Raw genomic sequence first — 24,245 nt, 5'->3', positions numbered from 1 at the left:
AAATTTAAAAACCGCGATTACTCAAAATGTTACTAAAGTGACTAGACATGTTCTTTCCGTGTACCCTTCATATAATATAACCTATAGGAAAAAGTAAAAAAAGGGTTTGCTTAATTGAACACATTTCAAAATAATCGCATCGAAATTTGCGAATTAAACAAACAAAACAAAACAAAAACAATGCGAAAAAAATAGAAATTCTAAATAATGCGAATAAAATATGATATAAATAAAGAAAATAAAGCTTTTTACCATTTAAAACTAAATACAGATTATTTAAATCCATAAAAACCGATAGTACCCAAACCGCAATAGTACATTAACTTGCATAATAAACCGAAGTGCCGTGCCGGCCGCATGTTTGACAACCAACTCGAAACCACTGGACCGATTTCGATGCGGTTTTCATTTGTTTTATAACTACACGTAGTTTGGGGCTGAATATAGCAAATTGTTTAATTAAGAGTTCGTTCCTACTATATCGGATGTCCTAAGAGCTCGTTCCCACTATGTCGGATATCGGTCCGATTTTTAATCGGGTGAAACATTTGAAGAACATTTTATATGAAGCTGTTCACACACTAACGACAACGATTTTGTGTCGGATCCAACATAAATTATCGTGCGTTTTGTCAGCCCTCCGTCCGGAAAAAAATCGTGTCGGCGGCGCTGTTCACATGATGTCGGATGTCGGACCGACCCCGCTCACGCCGCACCCCCTGTGCCTCCCGCGCGTCAAATGAGAACCTCAAATGGCACCAGCTGCGATCGTGGCCGACAGCCGACTAGTGTGAACAGAGGCGCCGACACCCGATTAAAAATCGTCCCGACAGCCGACTAGCGTGAACAGAGGCGCCGACACCCGATTAAAAATCGTCCCGACAGCCGACTAGTGTGAACAGAGGCGCGGACACCCGATTAAAAGTCGTCACGACATCCGACATAGTGGGAACGAGCTCTTAGAGCTCAGATGAGGTGGGCAGGAACCGATGCTGCAAAATTGGCGCTAGTGAGGACGTTGATGGGCTCTTAAACAGACAGTTATGGATGGTATAGAAAGGATCGCAATCTCTTATGGCAGAATTGTTGCAAAAGTGACCAGCTTTCAGCTGTAAATAATAGTTCCAAATCTCTCCGGTGGCGCTAGGTAGGCTCTGAGACCAAAGAGTATTGTAATATATAGGAGACTCTATGATATGAAACATAGAGGTATAATAGTGTAGAGATGAAATGGGGCAGCAAATAACCCGACCAAATTATGTAGTTTGTTTCTGGTATGTTGTCAGGAGTGTTAAAACGTGTTTTTAATTTTGTCGCATTGCGTATGTTCTGTCCGTCACGGTCGCACGGGTGCACATCTATATAAAATACTAGGTGTATGGTCTAAGTAGTGTATGGTGGCGCCGCCTATTTACTGATTTTTACGGTCACTTTTTGATACATGAAGATTCATTTCCTTACCTCTACCTTCCATACAGACAGTGTTAAAAATGTTTATCCAGAAATCAACTGCTAAACAAAAGCTATAGCAGCTTGTTCGAAACAATGTTAGGCAACTTTTAACTTCGCCGGAGTTATTCGAAGCAACTCGCAGGTAAGCCTTGTCTAACTATTTAAACTTTTATATAAATTAGCTAGTATTTACTTGACTTACAGGGAAACGTGAATAAAAAAACCGGCCAAGTGCGAGTCGGACTCGCGCACGAAGGGTTCCGTACCATTACGGAAAGAAACAGCAATAAAATCACGTTTGTTGTATGGTACGGTAAATATTTATATTATTCTGTTATTATAGCGGCAACAGAAATACATCATCTGTGAAAATTTCAGCTATCTAGCTATCACGATTCATGAGATACAGCCTGGTGACAGACAGACAGACGGACAGCGGAGTCTTAGTAATAGGGTCCCGTTTTTACCCTTTGGGTACGGAACCCTAAAAAACAGGAGGCGTATTCTGACTGTAATAACAGAATATGAATTTGATCTGGATATGATATGTCAGTGTCAAAAGTGACAATTCCTCAACAAGAAACGTCACTTTCACATAGATAGCATCCATAATTAATTGTCAGTAATTTATTTGCGATAAACACAAATAAATGCCCTGGCCTGGATTTGAACCCGGAACCTCCTGCTCCGGCCGTAGGCTATTGCCGATAAAATATTGGGTATTGGAGATAAGGGGTCATTCATTAATTACATCACACGTTTAGGGGGGAGGGGTCAAGAAAATGTGGCATTTTGTGACAAGGGGGAGGGGGGAGTCACAAACTTTGTGACGTCACATTAACTTATTTAAATTATTTTATTCGCTGTACAGTTAAAATAACATGTTTTTGAAACGATAATCCTTTTTATTCGTTTAATTTTCTTTCCTAATAAGTTTTGGGTGATAAAATTACTAATATTTTTTGTCAAAAATAATTTTGATAAAATATTAATAATACTTATTTAGATTTGCTGATTTCGTTGAAAAAATGTGACGTCACACGTGTGACGGGGAAGGATTTACTAAATGTGACCAAGTGTGACAAGGAGGGGGGGAGGGGTCAAAAAACCTAGAAATTCGTGTGAGGTAATTAATGTATGAACCCTAAGATATTGGGTATAAGAACTCTATTATTCTCATCAATGCCTACTCAATGTGTGCGTGACCTCCTTACAGTAAAGTAGAGATGGGCCGAATATGGACTTCGCCGAATACGATATTCGGTACAGATCATACCGAGCCGAATATTCGGCCGGGCTAAAACAGCCTAAAACGCTAAAAACAAATTTATACGGGCCCGCGATCTGCACTCCGCACGTGTCGTTATTGTTTCCCATAAAGTTTTAAGTCATAATGTATTGTTTGTCCACATTTTCGTTAGTCATAATTTGGTTTTTCTCAGAAACGCGTAACTTTTCAGGATTGCCATAAAACAAACCTAATTAACCTAACCTATCTATAGGATAACCCAAAGAAAATCCTGAAAAGTTAACGGTTTCAGAATTATGACTAAATATAATCTGTCAATAAAATAAAAAATATAAAGTCATTTATTGTCGCAGTATATAAAAAAACAGCAGTAGGTACAAGCTCAATCATTACATTATGACTTTCAATAATTATGTCAAACAAAGGGACCCCTTTTTTGACCCTTCCCCTATGGACCAGCCGGGAATGTTTATGAAAAGAAATGGAAGGGCACCCGCACCATTAAAAATAATTTGTTTATTCGGAAAATATTCGGCAGTTCGCACCAAACTATTCGGCCGAATACGAACATTCGAAAATATGCCGAATACCGAATAATTACCGAATATCCGGCCCATCTCTACAGTAAAGGTACCTCTGGTACCTACACAATAGCAACAGCCATAATGTTTGACCCCATATCCATAGACTACAAAAAATGGGTCACGCAAATCCACCATTTCCCAAGAGACAATAGCACGAGCAAGATGTACATAGACTACCTCCGATACACTCCGCACTATCAAGCATTACCTACTGGGATCGTAATTCTCTGTTAAAAATGAGTTGCCTTAATGATTTTTTTCTTGAATTTCCGTGAACTTTTCCAAGTTTTTTTGTAACTCCGCTACTTGCACTTTCCGCTACTAAACAAATAATGTATGAAACAAGTATTACCTATCGCATATTTAGATTCATCGCCTCTATGCGTAAGTATACATATGCAGATCATACTGAACCTTGTGATTTATTGTAAAAAATATATAAATAAATAAATATTAGGAATGTCCCACAAGGGATGTCACACAAATCCACCTAGCCCCAAACTAAGCAAAGCTTGCACTATGGGTGCTAGGCGACGATATACATACTTATATAGATAAATACATACTTATATACATAGAAAACAGCCATGACTCAGGAACAAATATTTGTGTTCATCACACAAATAAATGCCCTTACCGGGAATCGAACCCAGGACCATCGGCTTCACAGGCAGGGTCACTACCCACTAGGCCAGACCACTGGCCTAGTGGGTAGTGACCCTGCCTGTGAAATAAAAAATACGGAATAAGGATAAAAGCGCAAAGGGCATAGCTGTAATCGTTTAAATTAGCATTTCTTTAGTTATACTGAATCCGCAAAAATATAAACTATAGACATACTATAGCTACTACTATAGAAGACATATGGGACCTATAATCTATGGGTTGTTATCTAATCTCATTGTCTTTACATTCTAAGTGGCATATTATTTAAACGATAAGTTTTGTCTATTTTTGATATAAAGTCTGTCTAAGTTAACTGTGCCCTGATTTGCTCAGCGCTTCTCGGTATTTCTCTTCCCGCACGTTTATAATAAAGTAGTTAAAATTTGTGACATTAGGCATTGTAACGTAAATGAGGCAAAAATTCATATACTAAACCTGCTAAAGTCCTGGAACTATGAGGAATCAGAAGCAATTCTGAAACCTTCCCACAAGACTCCTAACACTACATATTCATAAGATTTCTTTTTCGAGTTCTTCTATTCACTTTTTCATAACGCGCGAACACAATTAATACATTACACTTTTAGATTTCACACAAACACACACATCTCACTCCTTCCTCACAACAAGCTTACACACATACAAGTTCACACTTCACACTCCTCTTTTTCTTTTATCTTTATGTTTAATATAATTATGTAATATAACTGTAATGACCTTGAACCCTGCGATACAGGCCATGCCTAGTGCGGGGTTCACTGCAATGTGCCTGTTGTTGTGTTGTTTTAATTGATAAATAAAGATATTTTAATTTTTTTAATTTGAATAGATCGAAGTGAGAGAGTGTATAAACGTTATATTTTCATACAAATTTGACTTTCATGGTGACATACTCATACTCATTTAATCATTGCTTTGTGTGTACAAAAAGATCTGCAATGCAGAGTAAGCTTGGTACCGACTCTAGAAGCAAATTATAATAAAAGGTTTCTTGTCGTGTCATTTAGTCCATATGGTGTATTATATTATATTTGTATGGGAACTCCTACACTAGGTATATTCTATCATCGAACCAATTTACATGCGCCATCTAGCGAACAAGTGAACTGTCGGCAATGTCGGCCCGGTAGACAATGGATGCAATCAAGATATAAAGAATTTTAATTTTTATTGGGAGCCATGGCACTGGGGTTTTTGATTGGGTATTGAAAATCTGCCTGTATTGTTGTTTTTTACTCTGTAAAGAGGAGAAACTGCCATGATATTTTTACGCGGAAAACGAAAACTGTGTATTACTCCTGTCAGACTTGTCAGGAATGGTTAAAAACTTTCAACCAAATTTTCACCCTTAACAGATGGCGCTATAAAAATATTGAAAATAACCGACATGATAAGATAACATCTATACTATAATCCATACTATCCATACTATACTATACTATATACTATATATATATACTATTACTTATACTATTATATACTATTATACTATTATAATATTATAAATGCGAAAGTCTGTCTGTCTGTGTGTTCCCTCTTCACGCTTAAACCGCTGAACCGATTTAGATGAAATTTGGCATAGAGATAGGTTGAGTCCCTGAGCAGGACATAGGATAGTTTTTATCCCGACAATCATCCCTTAAGAAAGTAAAAAGCGGGGTGGAATTGAGATAATTAACGAAGTGCCTGCTAATTTGTGTGCATAATATGCTCAAATTTAGATTGCTATGAGATTTTTCCAGGCGCTATACTTACTTTAGCTGCTGTTACTAAGTCCGCGCAGACGAAGTCGCGGGCAAAAGCTAGTATACTATAATCCATACTATCCATACTAATATTATTGAGTCCCGGGGTAGGGTAGTTTTTATCCCAGAAATCATCCTTTAAGGGGGTGAAAAGGGGGTGGAAGTTTGTATGGGGAATCGATAAAAAGCAGATTGGATAAAAAATAAGCTACCCAAACTACTAGTTATAGTAAATAATACAAAGATTTGACAGTTATTAAAATTTATCCTTGAGAGTTGATTAACACATTCACTGCCCCCAACGCACACGTGCGTTCACCGTCATACAAGTTTGTTCCTAGGCCACGCCCCCTGGCAGTGAATGCGTTAACCCCCTTATTTATAAAATTTTACGGGCGTGACTGAGTTAAATTAAGTGTTTCCTTTCTTACAAATATATAAGTCAAAATGACAGATAAAGACAAACGATTCATAGCTAATGAATAACTCTATAAACCTTTTCTTCAGCAATGAGGGCTATCGTTTTTATGCTCACCAGTTTGCGCCTATATTGATGGTGGTCCAAAAGACTAAAGAACCGCTGTCAGTCACTGAAGTGACAAGTGACATTTGACATTTCGAACTATGGAAAAGACCACCATCTACACTAGCGCCCCTAGCGGCGAATTCATATACGCGTTAGCCCTCATTGGGTTTTTAACCCGTCTGTTTACGGGTCTAACGGGTTTATATTAAAAATAACTCCAAATCTAAAAATATATGTGTTTCATCTTTCTTATGGAAAATTCAAGTGTTTGACAAGCAAAAAAAACTAAAAAAAGATACATCAACTTCTTTATGTATATATGAGCTGACAGTATCCGCGGAGGTGTAGTTCAGCTTTCTTGCAAACACCGTTATTTGCAAATAGTTCTATGGTTAGTGTACCTATTATACTTACTCTTTGGGTTAATGCAATAAAAATAAAATAATTATATAAAATAAATGCAACAGCTAATAGTTTATAAACATTTATTTACATACAAGATATATACAGTGGTACTTAACTACGTAAACGAAATTAATAACTAGCTTAAATCTAAAATAGGCCCTTGAGGCATTGTACCAAGGATGCTGGCGGCATTTCCCCGCTGTATCGCAATGCTGATACGTTGTGCGAGAAAGCCGCCAGCTCTTCGGTCACCAGTTACGTCAACCAGACGCTTCGCGATTTCTGCAAACAACTTATGCGCGCTGGGAACAGCTAATTATAATTATAACCTCAATATTATGGATTATGGAAGGAAATGAATCTTCATGTATCAAAAAGTGACCGTAAAAAACAGTAAATAGGCGGCGCCACCATACACTGAAGTACCTAGACCATACACCTAGTATTTATATAGATGTGCACCCGTGCGACCGTGAGAGACAGAACATACGCGATGCGATACAATTTAAAACACGTTTTAATATTCCTGACAACATACCAGAAACAACCTACGTAATTTGGTCGGGTTATTTGCTGCCCCTCCCCCATTTCATCTCTACATTAATAGTCTCCTATATATTACAATACTCTGGTCTCAGAGCCTACCTAGTGCCACCGGAGAGATTAGGAACTATTATTTAAAGCTGAAAGCGGTCACTTTTGCAACAATTCGGCCATAAGAGATTGCGATCCTTTCTATACCATCCATACTCAATATTAAGCTCATAAATATTGGTGTTACTTGAATAACCATGAAGCTACTAAACAGCAAACAAGTAGCATACATAGACAGTTATTTAATCTGAAAACACTAGCTATTGATAAATAAATAAATATTATAGGACATTCTTACACAGATTGACTAAGTCCCACGGTAAGCCCAAGGAGGCTTGTGTTATGGGTACTCAGACAACGATATATATAATATACAAATACTTAAATACATAGAAAACACCCATGACTCAGGAACAAATATCTGTGCTCATCACACAAATAAATGCCCTTACCGGGATTCGAACCCAGGACCATCGGCTTCACAGGCAGGGTCACTACCCACGAGGCCAGACCGGTCGTCAAAATAAACCATCCCATTAATCGAACCATTCATCGATTGATAAATAAACCATCCCATTAATCGAACCATTCATCGATTGATAAATAAACCATCCCTTTAATCGAACCATTCATCGATTGACAAATAAACCATCCCATTAATCGAACCATTCATCGATTGATAAATAAACCATCCCTTTAAATTGAAATCAAAACTAACAGTTCCGGGCGAAGCGAAGCCAGTCTATTTAACCACAATTCTTCAATATTTTGAACTGCATTAAAATACTTACAAATTCAACTTTTTTTTTCAGAACATGTCCCGTCTTCTCCTCCTCGCCCTGCTGTCCAGAGTAGCTGCCGAGGTCTCCACGCCATCCAGCCTGCTTGGACCCAGGCATTTCAATTATCAATCTTTTGAACAGTACCTGAAAGAGGTCAAGCCTACCAGGTAAGTTATCTTTATAAGGGCCACTTACACCGTCCCACCGTTTACCGGTTATAGCTATGCCATGGATAATACTATTACTTATTCTGTGGCCATGGTAATACTATATTAACCATAGCTATGCTCCTGCGCTTGACTTTTTAAGTTTTTAGGCTTCCGTACCCAAAGGGTAAAAACGGGCCCCTATTACTAAGACTCCGCTGTCCGTCTGTCCGTCTGTCTCTGTCACCAGGCTGTATCTCATGATCCGTGATAGGTAGACAGTTGAAATTTTCACAGATGATGTATTTCTCTTGCCGCTATAACAACATATACTAAAAACAGAATAATATAAATATTAAAGTAGGGCTACCATACAACAAACGTGATTTTTTTGCTGTTTTTATCCGTAATGGTACGGAACCCTTCGTGCGCGAGTCCGACTCGCACTTGGCCGGTTTTTATTTTATTATTGTACAGTATGGGGTTCTTCAAAAAAGGAGTGTACAGGTTTTTAAAGGGTCGGCAACGCGCGTGTAATATCTCTGGTGTTGCAGGCGTCCATAGGCTACGGTAACTACTTACCATCAGGCGGGCCGTATGCTTGATTGTCACCAACGTGGTATAAAAAAATTAAAAAAATAAGGAGCGAAAAACAGATTTCATATACACATCAAATTATGTAAAAAATATTTTCCATAATAAAACTATGAAAACGGATTATATCGCGTATATTGAATTTATAATACATCCCGACGTTTGACACCCGTTGACCACGAACGCTGTAAAGAGTTCGAAACGTCGGGATGTATTATAAATTCAATATACGCGATATAATCCGTTTTCATAGTTTTATTTCATGAGTAACTATCGCGGTAACCGAAGACAATATTATTTTCCATAATGTCAATATCCATAGAGGAAAATGGGGACTACATTTGCCTCTTAAATTCGTCCTTTACCCGTACAAAATACTTTTATTCTAAATGGCCATCACAACTATTACCCTAACGATAACTTTACTGCAAATATTTAAGATGCAAACTATTACCCAGTGCGTAAAAGAGGTTAATGTCAGTGACAGCGTAAAATCTAACTTAAGGGGATCCCATGCCCCAATGACCTTCGATTTGAATCCCTTAGTTTTCTAATGTTTTTTGTAGCTTATCATATTAACAGCAACGGATTTTAGCAATATAGTATCCCATATTTACTTCAAAGTTCATTGTCTTCGAAATATTCTAGTCTCTAGTCTCAGAAACGAAACCTCTGATGATATTTTTGGACGCCGTCTCAAAGAAATGTTATTAACAAAATCGCTGTATTCTGTTAAAGAATACACAAACTTGAAACGCGATTGAAATGTATAATATTATTTCTATAATAATTTAATCTGACATTGTTATTTTTATGTTCTATTGTTGTTTTTTATTTCTTATTGTTTTAGTTACTTTGTTAATTAGAATTTTATTTTAATTTGACTTTGCAATACTATTATTAATTCTGACATTATATTAACTAGGGTGCCCTAGCAATATATATATTTTTGACCGCTTATTTATACTCTGAAAAGATAATTTTTGACATTGTGTTTAGTATAACTATCATTACTTTCTGACATTTTATCTCACTGTATTTGACTTTTAATTTTTTTATTTTGTTATGATTTGTTTGTTTTTATTTATTTTTTAATTATTTTACTGAATTATTATTTTTTACAATTTGTCGATCTTTTTGTGAGTTCATGTTATTTAGATACATTGTGTCATTGTTAAATATCATGTAATTCCCAATAAGAAATAAATTAATCTAATCTAATCTAATCTATTTGGCATCAAAGTTGAACAATTTTAGGCCAAAAAACTGGTTTTCTGGCCATAACTTTTGTGTTAATTAGTTTAAAATTAAAACCTTAGACAAATTTTTAGAGACGTCTAAGACGAACCCAAATATGTAGATTTCGTATAAGTAAGATCTTTCACAGCAATCGAGATACGAAAATAGTTATTTGTTATACAAGGGTGCAAAGTTGTATTTTACCCGCGAGTGTGGAATTGAAACACGAGCAAGCGAAAGGATTCTATAGTTGAACCACGAGCGAAGCGAGTGGTTCTAAAATAGAATCCTGAGCGTAGCGAGTGTTTAAACACACGAGAAGTAAAATACATTTGCACCCGTGTGTAACACAAAACTTTTCCCCTCACTATAACGAGGAAAGTGCAACATCCACAGGCATTAGATCATCTTCATCACTGGAATCACTCATTTTTTTACGATAATACGATATTATAACAGAAAACTCTGGAAGTTGTGTATTTTTACGTATCGGAGTCGGTGAGAAAATTTTTGTTGACAATGTTGACATTTCTGACGATGCGTTTTGAAATTGCATCGACTCAACTTGTGCGTTCAGAATTACATTCAACATCATTTAAAAAAACAAACGTTTCTTATGGAATTTAAGGTTTATAAATTGGTATTTTTTATTAAATTCTCAAACCATTTATTTAATGATAATTAATATCGACCGAACCATTATTATGAGCGTTTTACGTTTTGTTATCTGTCAAAAGCTACTTAAACACGCTCCATCCAAGGTCAAATTACTTTCCCCACTAGTGGATAAAATGCGCTTTTCCCCGCTTGTTTTAAAGGATAAAAGACGGCTTTCTGAGCTAGTGAGGGGAAAAAGTGTTTTTTAGACAATGTTTAAAACAATCATAAATAAATAAGTATTCATTTTTTTCACAATCCGGTAGACAAAAATGGAGATAAAAGATTGAAGAACCGATAGCCGCTTGTTTTATAATTCTATATGTAGTGCAAAAGTAGATTTTTTTTTTTATACTACGTCGGTGGCAAACAAGCATACGGCCCGCCTGATGTTAAGCAGTCTCCGTAGCCTATGTACGCCTGCAACTCCAGAGGAGTTACATGCGCGTTGCCGACCCTAACACTCCTCTCCCTCGAGCTCTGATACCATTCAAAACTTGTCAAAAATCGATGAAAACCTCAGGTAGCCCCTTAATTCAAAATGGCGATCTTATGTAGAGCAAGTGTTATTGTTACGTCTGTGCGTCACGGATATATAATAATAATTTGTATGTCTGAAGAATGCGGATATAATGATTTTAGAAGGTTTTTATTAACTTGCAATGTAGGTACCTATGTAAGTATGTAAACTATGATTTCATTTCTCATGCTCTGAAAGGGGGTCATTGTTGTTCTAAAATGTGTGCCGAAAATGATACGTGTCTGCACTAGAGCATTTTACGTTCGAAGTACGACTTTTTAATTTTTTTACGATAAGCAATTGAAATTTGAGTTTAAATGGATTTAATATTGTCTTCGGTTACCGCGATAGTTACTCATGAAATAAAACTATGAAAACGGATTATATCGCGTATATTGAATTTATAATACATCCCGACGTTTCGAACCCTTTACAGCGTTCGTGGTCAACGGGTGACTGAGGAAAAATTACAAAGTGCAAAAATACCCACATACTAAAATAATGAACAATGTTATACAAAACAACGATACTTTTACCTTAATTGTTAACTGAAGAATAAGCCTTGGTCATGTTTTAAAAAAACACGTTCAATTTTACTTTCCTCGTATTCGAAATGAAAAGTATAGTGTTTAACTCGGGTGAAAGGCATCATTTAAGCCTCGGACTATTGGCGCTCTCACTGCGTTCGAGCGCCAAACTACCTCGGCAGAAATAGCTGCCTTTCATCCCTTGGTTAACAATCTATTGTACGGGTCAAATCTAAAAGGTAAAAACCCACTTCCCGACTTCCAATGAAGCTGAAAATTTGCATGTAAGTAAGGTGACAATGCAATATTAATTTATGGTACCATCGAGCTGATCTGATGATGGAGACAGGAGGCCATAGGGACTTTGTGATAAAATAACGAAACCTAATTGTGTTTGCGGTTTTAATTGTCTCGATGAGTAATTACTTGTCGTTGCCTGTGCAAAGAAAACTACAGTCAGCGATAAAAGCTAGTACCAAAAATGAAATTTTGTGGTATAAAACTTATTATTTCATTTCCTACAATTATAAATAATTCTTAAGGTATTCGCCTCATCTCATGTTATTACACACACAATAAATGCATAGCCTCCTTTGAGATGTCAATAAATACCAAATTGCCACAGTTACACGTAACAGAATACAATAGTGGTAAACTTGAGTTTGCCTCAGGCGAACTTAGACAAAGGCTACATAGTTTAAGTTAAACCAGGAACCTACCGTTTACTAGGTACATAGCATACCTACTGTAGGTATACAGTGTGGAAAAAATTAATGGGCCTTGGAGGAAAAGTGCCTTAAAACCTTAAGTTACTTCATTTTACCAACCAGGATATAATAGGATAGAGCGGTACTGTCGTAGTAAATTTTGTAACCACAGTAAATTCACTGCCATCTGTCGACACACTTTAAAACTAAAAATGAAGATTTATAAAAATATGATAAAATGTATTAATATATGGATAAATGATTTTTTTTATTTGCATTAATTATTTTTATGATTTTGACCCATGTTCTTTCACTGATATGCGTTAAAATTGTTAAATAACAAACGAAACTGTCAACGCCTTCTAAACGAGAGTAGGCCAAAGGTAGTGGCGCCATCTGATCGAGAATCAAATTTTCGTGATTTTCTAGGCACGTTTTTTCCTTAGACTGTATTTATCTATTACGGAGTTATATCAATCTTTGTAACTATACATTTCTTCCACAGACAAGGCCCAGTCGTCTTCCCTAACGACGCCCCCCCACCGCCGCGGCCCCCCTTGATCGTGACGTCACGGCCACTCACTGAGTCCATAGCCAGAAGCGAGCTGAACAACTCCGTGGCCGAGCAAAGCCGGGTGCACTACCAATATGATTACGAGGTAAGACCTTGAAAGTCATTTTCACCACACCAGCTGGTAAAGGCTCTCTTGATTGCTCAAAAGAAAGTTGCATTTTGTCCACATGTGGGGCAAAGTAATCGAATGCGAATTTTGAATTGTTTCCTTATGTTGGCTGAAAGAATTGAGTTTTAAATGATTATTTGGAATGATAAATATTTTTTCCCCTCACTAGCTCGGAAAGTTGTCTTTTATCCTTCAATACAAGCGGGGAAAAACGCGTTTTATCCACTAGTGGGGAAAGTAATTTGACCTTGGATGGAGCGTGTTTAAGTAGCTTGACAGATAACAAAACGTAAATCGTTTATGATAATGATTCGTTCGATATTAATTATCATTAAATAAATGGTTTGAGAATCTAATGAAAAATACCAAATTTAGTTTTATTTAATGATTTTTAGTCATAAACCTTAAAATTCCATAAGAAACGTTTGTTTTTTTATAATGATGTTAAATATAATTCTGAACGCACAAGTTGAGTCGATGCAATTTCAAAACGCATTGTCAACAATTTTTTTACTAAGAAACTTTTGTCACCGGTTCGCGTAAAAATACATAACTTCCAGAGTTTTCTGTTATAATATCGTAAAGAAATGAGTGATTCCAGTGATGAAGATAATCTAACGCCTGTGGATGTTGCATTTTCCTCGCTATAGTGAGGTGAAAAGTTTTGTGTTATACACGGGCGCAAATGTATTTTACTTCTCGTGTGTTGAAACACTCGCGGGTAAAATACAACTTTGCACCCTTGTATAACAAATAACTATAATAACATTCATTTTGAATCGATTTGCTTTTATTTTGTTTGATATTTTACAGGTAGTATTTTCCTTGTGTTGGTAGGCGGAAAAAAATTGTGTTTCACTCAGTGGTAAAATTTGTTTAACACTCGTGTCTTGAAACCCTCGCAACGCTCAAGATTCCATTTTTCGAACCACGAGCGCAGCGAGTTTTGGAATTTTTCGCTTGCTCGAGTATCAATATTAGCACGAGAGTTTAACAACAACTTTGCCCCCTTGTTAAACAAAAAACTATTTAATAGTCATACGAACCTAGACGCCGAAATACAGTCAGTTACGTTCTTATTTTAAAACGACTTTTTGAATTCTGGCATGTATGTATGTATGTATGTATGTATGTAAACACTTTATTGTACATAAGACAGATTACAAACACAATAAAAGAACATAAATATATACAATGTACAAAGGCGGACTTATCCCTATAAGGGATCTCTTCCAGTCAACCTTTGAGCAATTGAGAATGAAACAATAAACAGATCAAGATAGACAAACGAACACTATGAACAGAAAGTAAATTATGGTTCAATTATTACAAACGTAAATAATCAAAACCTGTAATCTAGAATATAAAATAAACATATATATACAATACATATCCATATAAACACAAATATATACCCATAAATACATATATATACATACATATATATATATATATATTATCACAATATTATTATATTATATTATTATATATATTATTATTATATATATATATATGTATATATTATTATATATATATATTATTATGTAATTTGACCATATACCTATAGTGTGGAAAAAAATTAGCCCTGGAGAGATAGTGCCTTAAAACCTTAAGTTAGCTCATATTACTTAAAGGAAAAAAAAATATTTTTAAAAAGAAACAAAACTGCATTCAAAGATTTTTTTAATTCGCTTGTCTTGTCCGGGAATCGAACCGACTAAAAATTCCAAAAAATAAACACTCGCTCTCCAAGAAACATTAGGTCTTTACACTCTTCGGTCGTGCAAAATATCCATAAAATCGAATATTTAGTACTCAAGAATATTATTTTTAGACAAACGAAATTGAAGAAAAAAAGAAAAATCTTTAAATGCAGTTTTGTTTCTTTTTAAAAATAATAGTTATTTACGATACAAGTGCGGAAAAGAGGAAATTCGAAACGAATGGCGATAAATTGAAACGACCGCAGGGAGTGTTTTAAATCGACACGAGTTGCGAATTTCCTATTCGCACGTGTATCGTACAACGTTTTACAGTACATATGGCCCTTTAAACTTTCGACATATGCACGAAAAGTGCTATTTGACGCACTAGTGCGAGAAAGGAGCACCATATGTACTGTAAAGGAATGTTTCCTTTAAGTAGAATGAGCTAACTTAAGATTTGAAAGCACTTTCCCTCCGGGGCCCATTAATTATTTCCACCCTGCACAGGAGGTACCAGACCTAGATATTTGTTTACGTAAATATTTATGCTAAACTTCATGTTTAAGCATGTTTTTTAAAATAAGAGCGTAACTTCGACCTTTTTGGTGGCTGGTTCGTGTCTCTTAACTTAAGACCAATGAAGACGTGATAGCCATGTCACAGCTGTTAAATTGACGAGTTAAGTCGACCCCTTGCTTTCCCGTGAATAATAAGATTGAACCAACTAATACTAACTAATCATCATCATAATCATCATATGTGACGTTTTCAACCAAAAGGTACCACATTGTCGCTTGTCGATAAGGTTGATTTCTAATTGAAGCTATATGGAAATAGCGCCTTACTGACAAGCGACAATAAGTACCCTTTTGGTTTAAAATGGCACATATCAGTTTTTTATCGCCCACTGCTGAGTATAGGCCTATCTTCTAGTACACCACTTGTCCCGGTCCTGAGCCAATCTCATCCAGAAGTGACCCGCTATCCGGATGTCGTCCACCCAACGAGCCAATGGACGCCATGGGCTTCTTTCATCTTTTCTTTCTTTATTTTATTTTATTTATCGTACAAAATCATGAGATACATACAATTGCACATTATGGCTTAAGAACTAGCACGAAATCCAAAACAAGTGTACACAACATGTTTTACAATTCAGCGGAAATGTTACAAATTAATTTAACTATCATAGCTACAGTGAAAAAAAATAAAGAAGAAACAACTTTCTAAATATTACAATATAAGGGAGTAATAATAAAATTTACATTATTAAGGTTTATTTATTTATTTATTTAGTCGTATGGCATATTACAATTCATGGTCGCTTTACAGATTTACAAATTAATAGTTAGGTTCTTCACCCAATGGGCTGCGTTGTCGCTTAGCTTAAGTAAGTCCAGAGGATCTCCTCTGTACTTCCTTTTTGGGCACTCGCGGACTATGTGGTAAATGGACTGTATAGGTGCTCCACAGTCGCACTTCGGTGTATCTCGCCACCCACACTTAAACATAAATTCTCCGGATCGCCCGCTTTCAGTGCGGATTATTAAGGTTAAAGTTCACAAATCAGTCAGTGAGAGAAGAGGATGTCAGCCAACCATTTCTTACAAATACGCAAAGAAATCGCTACAAATGTAACCTTCAGCGCTTGATCGATAGCATTTGTAATTACAAACAGTGGTATTAATACAAGCAGGTGCGTACATACAATGCGTGGCGATCAATCATCAAGCAGATGGAAAAAACACACGAAACGCTCCTTGTGTGGGGCCACCAAAGCGGAGAGTAGCGGACACTTCATATACTTGGAAATTTCGAGCCATGCCACCGCGGCACCGTGACCGGATGGCCGAGCGGTTAAGGCATCTGTACGGTAAACAGAGGACGCTGGTTCGATTCCAGCTCTGGACACTGGAGGCCTCGGTCAGTTTTTCCTTCGTATATGACATTTATTTCGGTTTTTGAGTGGACACTTTTTTGACATTTGACAACTGGTGAGGAGGGCGATGTACGCCTTCATACATTATGCAGAGTCTGTGCGAAAAGAAGAGTCGTAGAATTAATTAATTCATTCATTCATTTATTCATTCATTTACAACATACATTGAACCAATACATTCTATGACTTCTCTTTACGCACAGACTCTAACACAGGTTGTCAAAAGTTGACGTTATAACCATAATAACTTCGTATCAACCTCGTCAGTTAAATCTTAAATCAACAACCTAACCTACTCTTGGAATATGGGCCAAGAAATCTTCCCAAATCATTCACAAATCTTCCCGCTGGTCTCATGGCCCCACACAGCCTCTTGCTTAGCAGCCAGTCACCGCGAACGGCCCACATCACAAGCATTGTTCCGTAAAACAGACGTTTTAACCATAATAAGTATAATAACTTCGTTACCAACCGCCTCAGTTAAATCTTAAATCTACAACCTAACTTACTCTTGGAATATGAGCCAAGATATCTTCCCAGCTCATTCCCAAATGTTCCCGCTGGTCTCATGGCCCGACACGGCCTCTTGCTAAGCAGCCAGTCACCATGAACGGGCCCCACATCACAAGCATTGTTCCGTAAAACATACGTTTTAACCATAATAAGTATAATAACTTCGTTACCAACCGCCTCAGTTAAGTTTTAAGTCTACAACCTAACTTACTCTTGGAATATGAGCAAAGAAATCTTCCCAAATCATTCCCAAATCTTTCCGCTGGTCTCATGGCCCCACACGGCCTCTTGCTAAGCAGCCAGTCACCATGAACGGCCCACATCACAAGCATTGTTCCGTAAAACACACGTTTTAACCATAATAACTTCGTACCAACCGCCTCAATTAAATCTTAAATCAACAGCCTAACCTACTCTTGGAATATGAGCCAAGATATCTTCCCAACTCATTCCCAAATCTTCCCGCTGGTCTCATGGCCCGACACAGCCTCTTGCTAAGCAGCCAGTCACCATGAACGGCCCACATCACAAGCATTGTTCCGTAAAACACACGTTTTTGTGCGCCTGGGAACCGGGCTAAGATACGTGAGATATTGTGCTTATGTAATATATGTTTATGTTTATTTATTTGGATATATGTAATGGTTAGTGACCAGAACCCGAACATGGACATAGATATAATTATTAAAAAAAAAATCACCTCAGCAACTCGAACAAGCCTACTTTCGTCACTCAACGGAGTGAAACAAAGTAGCTTTTTAATTTAGTGAAGGCCATGAACTGCCACTTCATACTTCGGGGTCTATTACAAATTCAAAATACATTTTAACATTTAATATGTTCTCACTACTGAGGTGAAAAATTATGTGTCACACGAGAGCAAAGTTATTTTACATCTCGTGTTTTTGAGTCCCGAGTAAGCGAAAGATTCTAAGTTAGAATCTTGAGCGTAGCGAATCAACACTCGCAAGAAAACCAACTTTCCTATCTTGTTGCAAAAATAACTATAACACGACATAGAAACGGATCGTGTAAAAATTTTAAATAGATAAAAACCTGGCGATTCGTCTGCCCATTCGTGGTCCCAAATGTGAAGGCAAGCCACACTTACCCTTATTCCACAACATTGAGAATTAAACTAAAGTAAGTAAGTGTTATCTACGAGACAGGCTAAGCCTAGTGTAGAAACCAGAGTAACCTGACTGTATTTTTCTATGCCAGGTACATTTTGTCAACTGTGTTTAATTAAGTTAATCTTAACAACCCTGTAAATATTTTTGTGTACCTACAATAAAAAAAAAATAAGTTTTTTTTGAAATTTTTGAAGTAAATATTCTTTATTGCACCAAAACTAACAAAACAACAATACAACAAACAACAACAACAAGATAACAAATTTTATTCTTTTACAGCAAGAGCAACCTGCTCTGCCGCCAATCTACAGGGCGATATCAGACCACGCCAACAAGAATCTACGGCAGCTGCAGAAAATACCTTCTCACAGTAATTATAAGGTATTTATCTATCACAAAGTACCTATTTATTTCCTAGAATCCGTCCAAACTAATTCTTCACTGCCTTGGCCAGCGATAGTGTGGATTATATAATTTTCAATATATACGTGTAAAATATAACGTTCATTGTCGTCGCCAAGATGATCTAGTTAGCTTAGACGAAGTTATCCGGTATCCCCCTTATTAATCATTAAACTTGCAAACCTTTGTCCCTTTTTAACAAATACAAAAGTCAAAATGACGGATTAGGACAAAAGATAAATGCTAGTTAAATAAATATTATAGGACAATCTTACACAAACCGACCTAGCTCCTCAATAGAAGCTCAATATGGCTTGTGTTATAGACTACGATATATATAAATACTTACTTATACACATAGGAAACATCCATAACTCAGAAACAAAAAAAATGTCCGTCAATCAGACAAGTAAATCCCCTTAACAGAATTTGAATCTGGGACCTAATGCTTTGTAGGCAGGGTCACTACTGACGAGACTAGGACACCGTTTTAGACATGACAAGCGTTTATGAATAATGCCATATGTCAGTCACACTGCTGAATGTAGGCTTTCCCATCCTCGATATCTCCGGGATTCCATTTAGAAGCTGACGCGATGATAATAGGACGTACTATTGTCAAGACTCTTGATCCTTTTAAAGAGAGGACTTTTCAAATCGGTCATACATACATGCTTCTTCTTCTTCTTCATATTTAAGAGCTGTGCTCTTATCGGTGGAGCAATCTCCAACTCGTCTGGTCCTCTGCCAACTCCTTAACCTTCTGGTATGACACGACCTGAAACATTTCTTTTATTTGGTTGAATTTTTTTTTTCTCGGTCTTCCTTCTTCTCCTCTTTCCCTCTATTTTTCCTTCTATGATGTTCTTAAGGATACATAAAAAAGCAAAAAGATAGATTCCGATTCATCGAAAATCTACTCCTTTTAGGATTCCGGACCTCAAAAGGAAACAACGGACCCCTTATAGGATCACTCATGCGTCTGTCTCTGTCTGTCCGTCTGTCACAGCCTATTTTCTCCAAAGCTACTGGACCAATTAAGCTGAAATTTGGTACACATATGTAAGTTTGTGACCCAAAGACGGACATGTAACGTAAACAAATGAATTTTAAACACGGGGGCCACTTTTGGGGGTAAATGGGAAAATTAAAAAATAAAGTTTGTCAAACTATATCGTGTTATCAAATCAATCATATCCAATGAAAGAGCTCATTGTTAGAATCTCAAATATATTTCTTTTATGATTTTAAGATAAATAGTTTAGAAGTTATTCAAGAAAATAGGCAAAAAATGACCATTCTCCCCCCCCCCCCTTTATCTCCGAAACTACTATGTATGTACAGAAATTTTGAAAAAAATACACAAAATAGATCTTTACCTATAGAGCACCGCAAAACCTATTAGAAATATGCAGTCAAGCGTGAGTCGGACTTAATTACTTAATTTTTTAAAGACATTTCACATAAAAATACATTGTTTAAATTGTGTAATGTACGGAACCCTTGGAACGCGAGTCCGACTCGCACTTGGCCGGTTTTTTGAAGAAGAAATGGTGATGATATATTATTTGAAATGATAATTTTCAGATCAAGGAGCCGGACTACTCAAGACAGTACGAAAGCAATAACGTGAACGATGATGACAACAATGATTATAATCAAGTAAGTAAGGTTATAGAAGCTTCGTTATCTCACTGATTTATTTGCCTATATTTCTATTGTATAGTTGCTTTATTATTTTCTACTTCTTTCCAATTTTTTGTGTATCGTATATGTTTGTATATATATCGTTGTTGTACATTTTGCTGCATTTTTCACCATCTTTTCACTCTCTCCTCTCATCTACTCAAAGGTTAACTGGAAGAGATTCCTCAGAGGGATAATTGTATGTTATTTTTAATATGTATTTTTGTACAATAAAGAGTTTACTACTACTACTAAGTTTCAAACCGTTTTTTCTAGATTTTTGCAAATATACGAGTATATCTTTCTATATTTAAATTACACTTGGCTGACGATATATCAAATAAAAAACCAGCCAAGTGCGAGTCGAACTCGCGCACGAAGGGTTCCGTACCATTACCCAAGAAACGGCAAAAAATCTGTATTTGTTGTTATAGCGGCAACAGAAATACATCATCTGTGAAAATTTCAACTGTCTGGCTATCACGGTTGATGAGATACAGCCTGGTGACAGACAGACGGACAGACAGACATACAGACAGGCACGCAGACGGACAGTGGAGATAGTAATAGGGTCCCGTTCTTACCCTTTGGGTACGGAACCCTAAAAAGACTTGTAAGGTGCAAATGTTGATCCTGAAATTGCTAAAGTTACCGTGTTACATGGTGTTGCTCCACAAAAGCTAACTGCGGTGTGGATTAAAATGAAAAAGAAAGGTCGACCCCAAGTAAACGGGGCGATCGCCGATAAAGATGATGTAGATATATTTTTCTAGATATCTAATATATCTATGTATGACACACGAAATATGTCATATTATACTAACAACTTATCTTTAATATGATGTTTTAATTCTACAATAGTTATTTGATTGCTTCCAGGCTCAGAACTATGCGTTCTCCTACATAGTACGAGACCAGAAAACCGGTGATGACTTCTCCCATTCACAACACAGCAGCGGCTCGGCCACCAACGGGGAGTACCGGGTTCGACTCCCCGACGGGCGCATGCAAATAGTCTCATACACGGCCGACGAAAACGGATACAATGCTGATGTTAGATACGACGATGAAAAAAATGGAAATAACATAGATTATAGAAAATATAACAGCAATCATAAATCCAATCATGATTATGTCAGCAATCAGAAACCTATTATTAATAGTGATTATATAAATTATAACAATCATGAGCAAAAACAAAATTATGCAAGCAATCACAGACATTATGATAATAAAAATGATTTCGACAGGAATTACATTGATAATTATATTAACAATGTAGATTATAACACTCATTATGATGTTAATAATGTGAAAAGAGTTAATGATGTAGTTAATAATTATCATGTAGATACCAAACCAGTGACAGAAAATCATGCATCTAAAGAGGATTATCAATATAATGATCAACAATCTAAAGAGTATTATGGTAATGATTATTCATTAGAATATGAAGATAAGTATAATAACTACAATCCTCATAAAAGCAAATTCACTGCCTTTTCTGGACCTAAAAATCCCAAATTTGTACCTAAAAAGACTTACAGTACGGCCTCTACAGTCGTACCTTCCTATGAAGAATTGAAACCACTTTTCATTCAAAAGAAGCCGTTTAAATCGCCGTCAAATAATGAGTATTTATACTCGCAAGTACCAATTGAAATTAGCGTACCTTCTACAACACCTAGTCCGTACTTTGACGCAACTACAGAAAGAGTAGTAATAATAGGTACAATGAAACCAAATTTTTATACCAATATTAGAAGTAGTATAGGTCCAAGTTTTATACCTGTTACGCCTGTTCCAAAATACGCGAGTCCAGTAGTGACAACTCCTAAAGGCTTTTTGGCGTCCACGATTGCTTCTTTTGTAAATTTGAAAAAGAATATTGACTTTTCGGGTGCGAAACCAGTTCTGACTAATACTTTTATTGATAAGATTAATAAGTATTTAAGTTATACTTGAGCTAATTATTCTACTGTTTCAAATGTATCAAGTTAGGTTTATACCTTTAAACTTAGTCTTGAAATAATATTCAACTACGCATTTGAAATAAGTATGTTAAAGTAAAACTAAAAAGTATTTATACTTAGTATTTTTAACAAAAATACTTGATGGTTATTACCACTGAAGCTGGTATTGCCAAATAAATTAATATTTTTTTAATTATTTAAAACAAGAACAGTTACCATTTTCTAAGTCTATATTTTATACTGTAAATAAATTATAAGTTATAACTATGTTAAGAGATAAAATAAAATGTATGAAAAGAAAACTGTGTCATTTACCCACCTGTGTCAAAAGATAAAATGTGGTATTTTCTATAAAAAGGGGCCTTATTGTCGATGTCGCTTGTGCCATTATTAACGATGCTCCTATATAAATACAATGTCGCGCGACGCTGTGCGGCGTAAGCGCCATCGACACTAAGATCCCTTTTTATAGAAAATGCCCCAAATATGGTTTTAACGTGCAAATCAAAATACCCTATGATAACGTTTATTTTAATTTTGTTTTCCTTTTTTTTTGTGCAAGTTGACGATGACACATACAAATAGGTATAGTTTGTCAAAGGACTGTTTCATTTCAAACATGGACAGAGATAATCATACTATTTTTTTCTTACACTAGTACTAGCACCCAAAAGTAAATAGATCCAACATCGTTATTTTCTACCATTATCACAGCTAGTTGATTATAAAACCCCTTTGTTGAAAAAACACACTGTCCCACTACTACCGGCGTTGGCTCGCGGCCAGCAGACTCAGCAGTACACGAGATGCAGCAGTAGGGAGGGGAACATGCAAACTATCGATATCGATATGGTACTCTGCATTACTCTGTAAAAAACATACTTTCCCACTGCTACCGTCGTTGACTCCCGGCCAGCACACTCACAATACGCGAACGCGAAGTGGCGCGGGGTATCAATCCTTTAATACCTAAAGAAGTGTCCTACGTGGGCGATCTCGTTGCGAATGCGAACTTCGTGGGCCCACCGCACCGCGCTGCGCGTCTTCGCTGCGCGTACGCGAGTGTTCGCCTACGTAAGACGATCAGCAGTACACGAAATAGCAGTAGGGAGGAGAGGGCATGCTTCAAATTATTGATAGTTTTGCTCGGTGTGTTGAGAGACTAAGTGACAGAATGTGCCCACAGTAGCAGAATGTGCAGACGCACAAGTGCGTAAATTTGCAGGCAGGGCTGGTTAGCTAACTCGACTCAAAGAGCGACGAGTTATGGCCAAACCACAGATTTAATATATACGCTAGATGACGCAAATACCACGATTTGTTTGGAAACCAAGCGTGCCGAGTTTTTCATACAAAATTTACGCATAATATAATTTTAAAATTACTTATCTGTGATGGGAAATATGTTCTTGCCTTTGGGTGCTCACAATTTTTGGGCTGTTGCAGTTAATTATCCTGCAAGGAAGCATTTTTTAAGTTTTTACGGCTGCAACAACCGGCGGCGTGGACTGTAAAGAGCGACGCCGACGGTCAACCTCGACGTTTACATTCGTAAGTACCTAGATGCATTTGCGTCTTCTATGGTATATTTTTTATGAAAAAGGTATAATCTAAAAAATTCATAATTTTAAAAAGTTGCTGAACAAATGTTGTTCAGCAACTAGCAATGTTGTTCGCTAGCCCGTAATCACCTGAGTTGATTCAGTTAGAAGGTCGAACCATACTGTTCTACCTTAGAGATGGCCAGGGGGCGCCACAAGCCTTCGGGAATTGTCATATACTTGGAAATTTCGACCCATGCCACCGTGGCCGGATAG

General features: G+C 36.7%; 1 protein-coding gene and 1 non-coding gene across 2 annotated transcripts; both read left to right on the top strand.

The window, feature by feature from the left end:
* The first annotated feature begins 8,028 nt into the window (after positions 1 to 8,028).
* On the top strand, positions 8,029 to 22,420 carry LOC134751675 (TBC1 domain family member 5 homolog A-like). Its single transcript, XM_063687119.1, has 5 exons — positions 8,029 to 8,170; positions 12,899 to 13,052; positions 18,647 to 18,748; positions 20,351 to 20,431; positions 21,335 to 22,420. Exons 1-5 carry the CDS (start codon positions 8,037 to 8,039, stop codon positions 22,418 to 22,420), a joined length of 1,557 nt encoding a protein of 518 aa, XP_063543189.1. The 5' UTR covers positions 8,029 to 8,036.
* Trnat-ggu (transfer RNA threonine (anticodon GGU)) lies at positions 16,622 to 16,693 on the top strand. Its single transcript has one exon. It is a non-coding gene; the product is annotated as a tRNA-Thr (tRNA).
* Positions 22,421 to 24,245: the final 1,825 nt, after the last annotated feature.

The sequence above is a fragment of the Cydia strobilella genome, chromosome 23 (assembly GCF_947568885.1).
Source record: "Cydia strobilella chromosome 23, ilCydStro3.1, whole genome shotgun sequence".
Classification (NCBI taxonomy): domain Eukaryota; kingdom Metazoa; phylum Arthropoda; class Insecta; order Lepidoptera; family Tortricidae; genus Cydia; species Cydia strobilella.
Note: the sequence above shows the minus strand (reverse complement) of the source record. Positions and strands in the feature narration are given on the sequence as shown.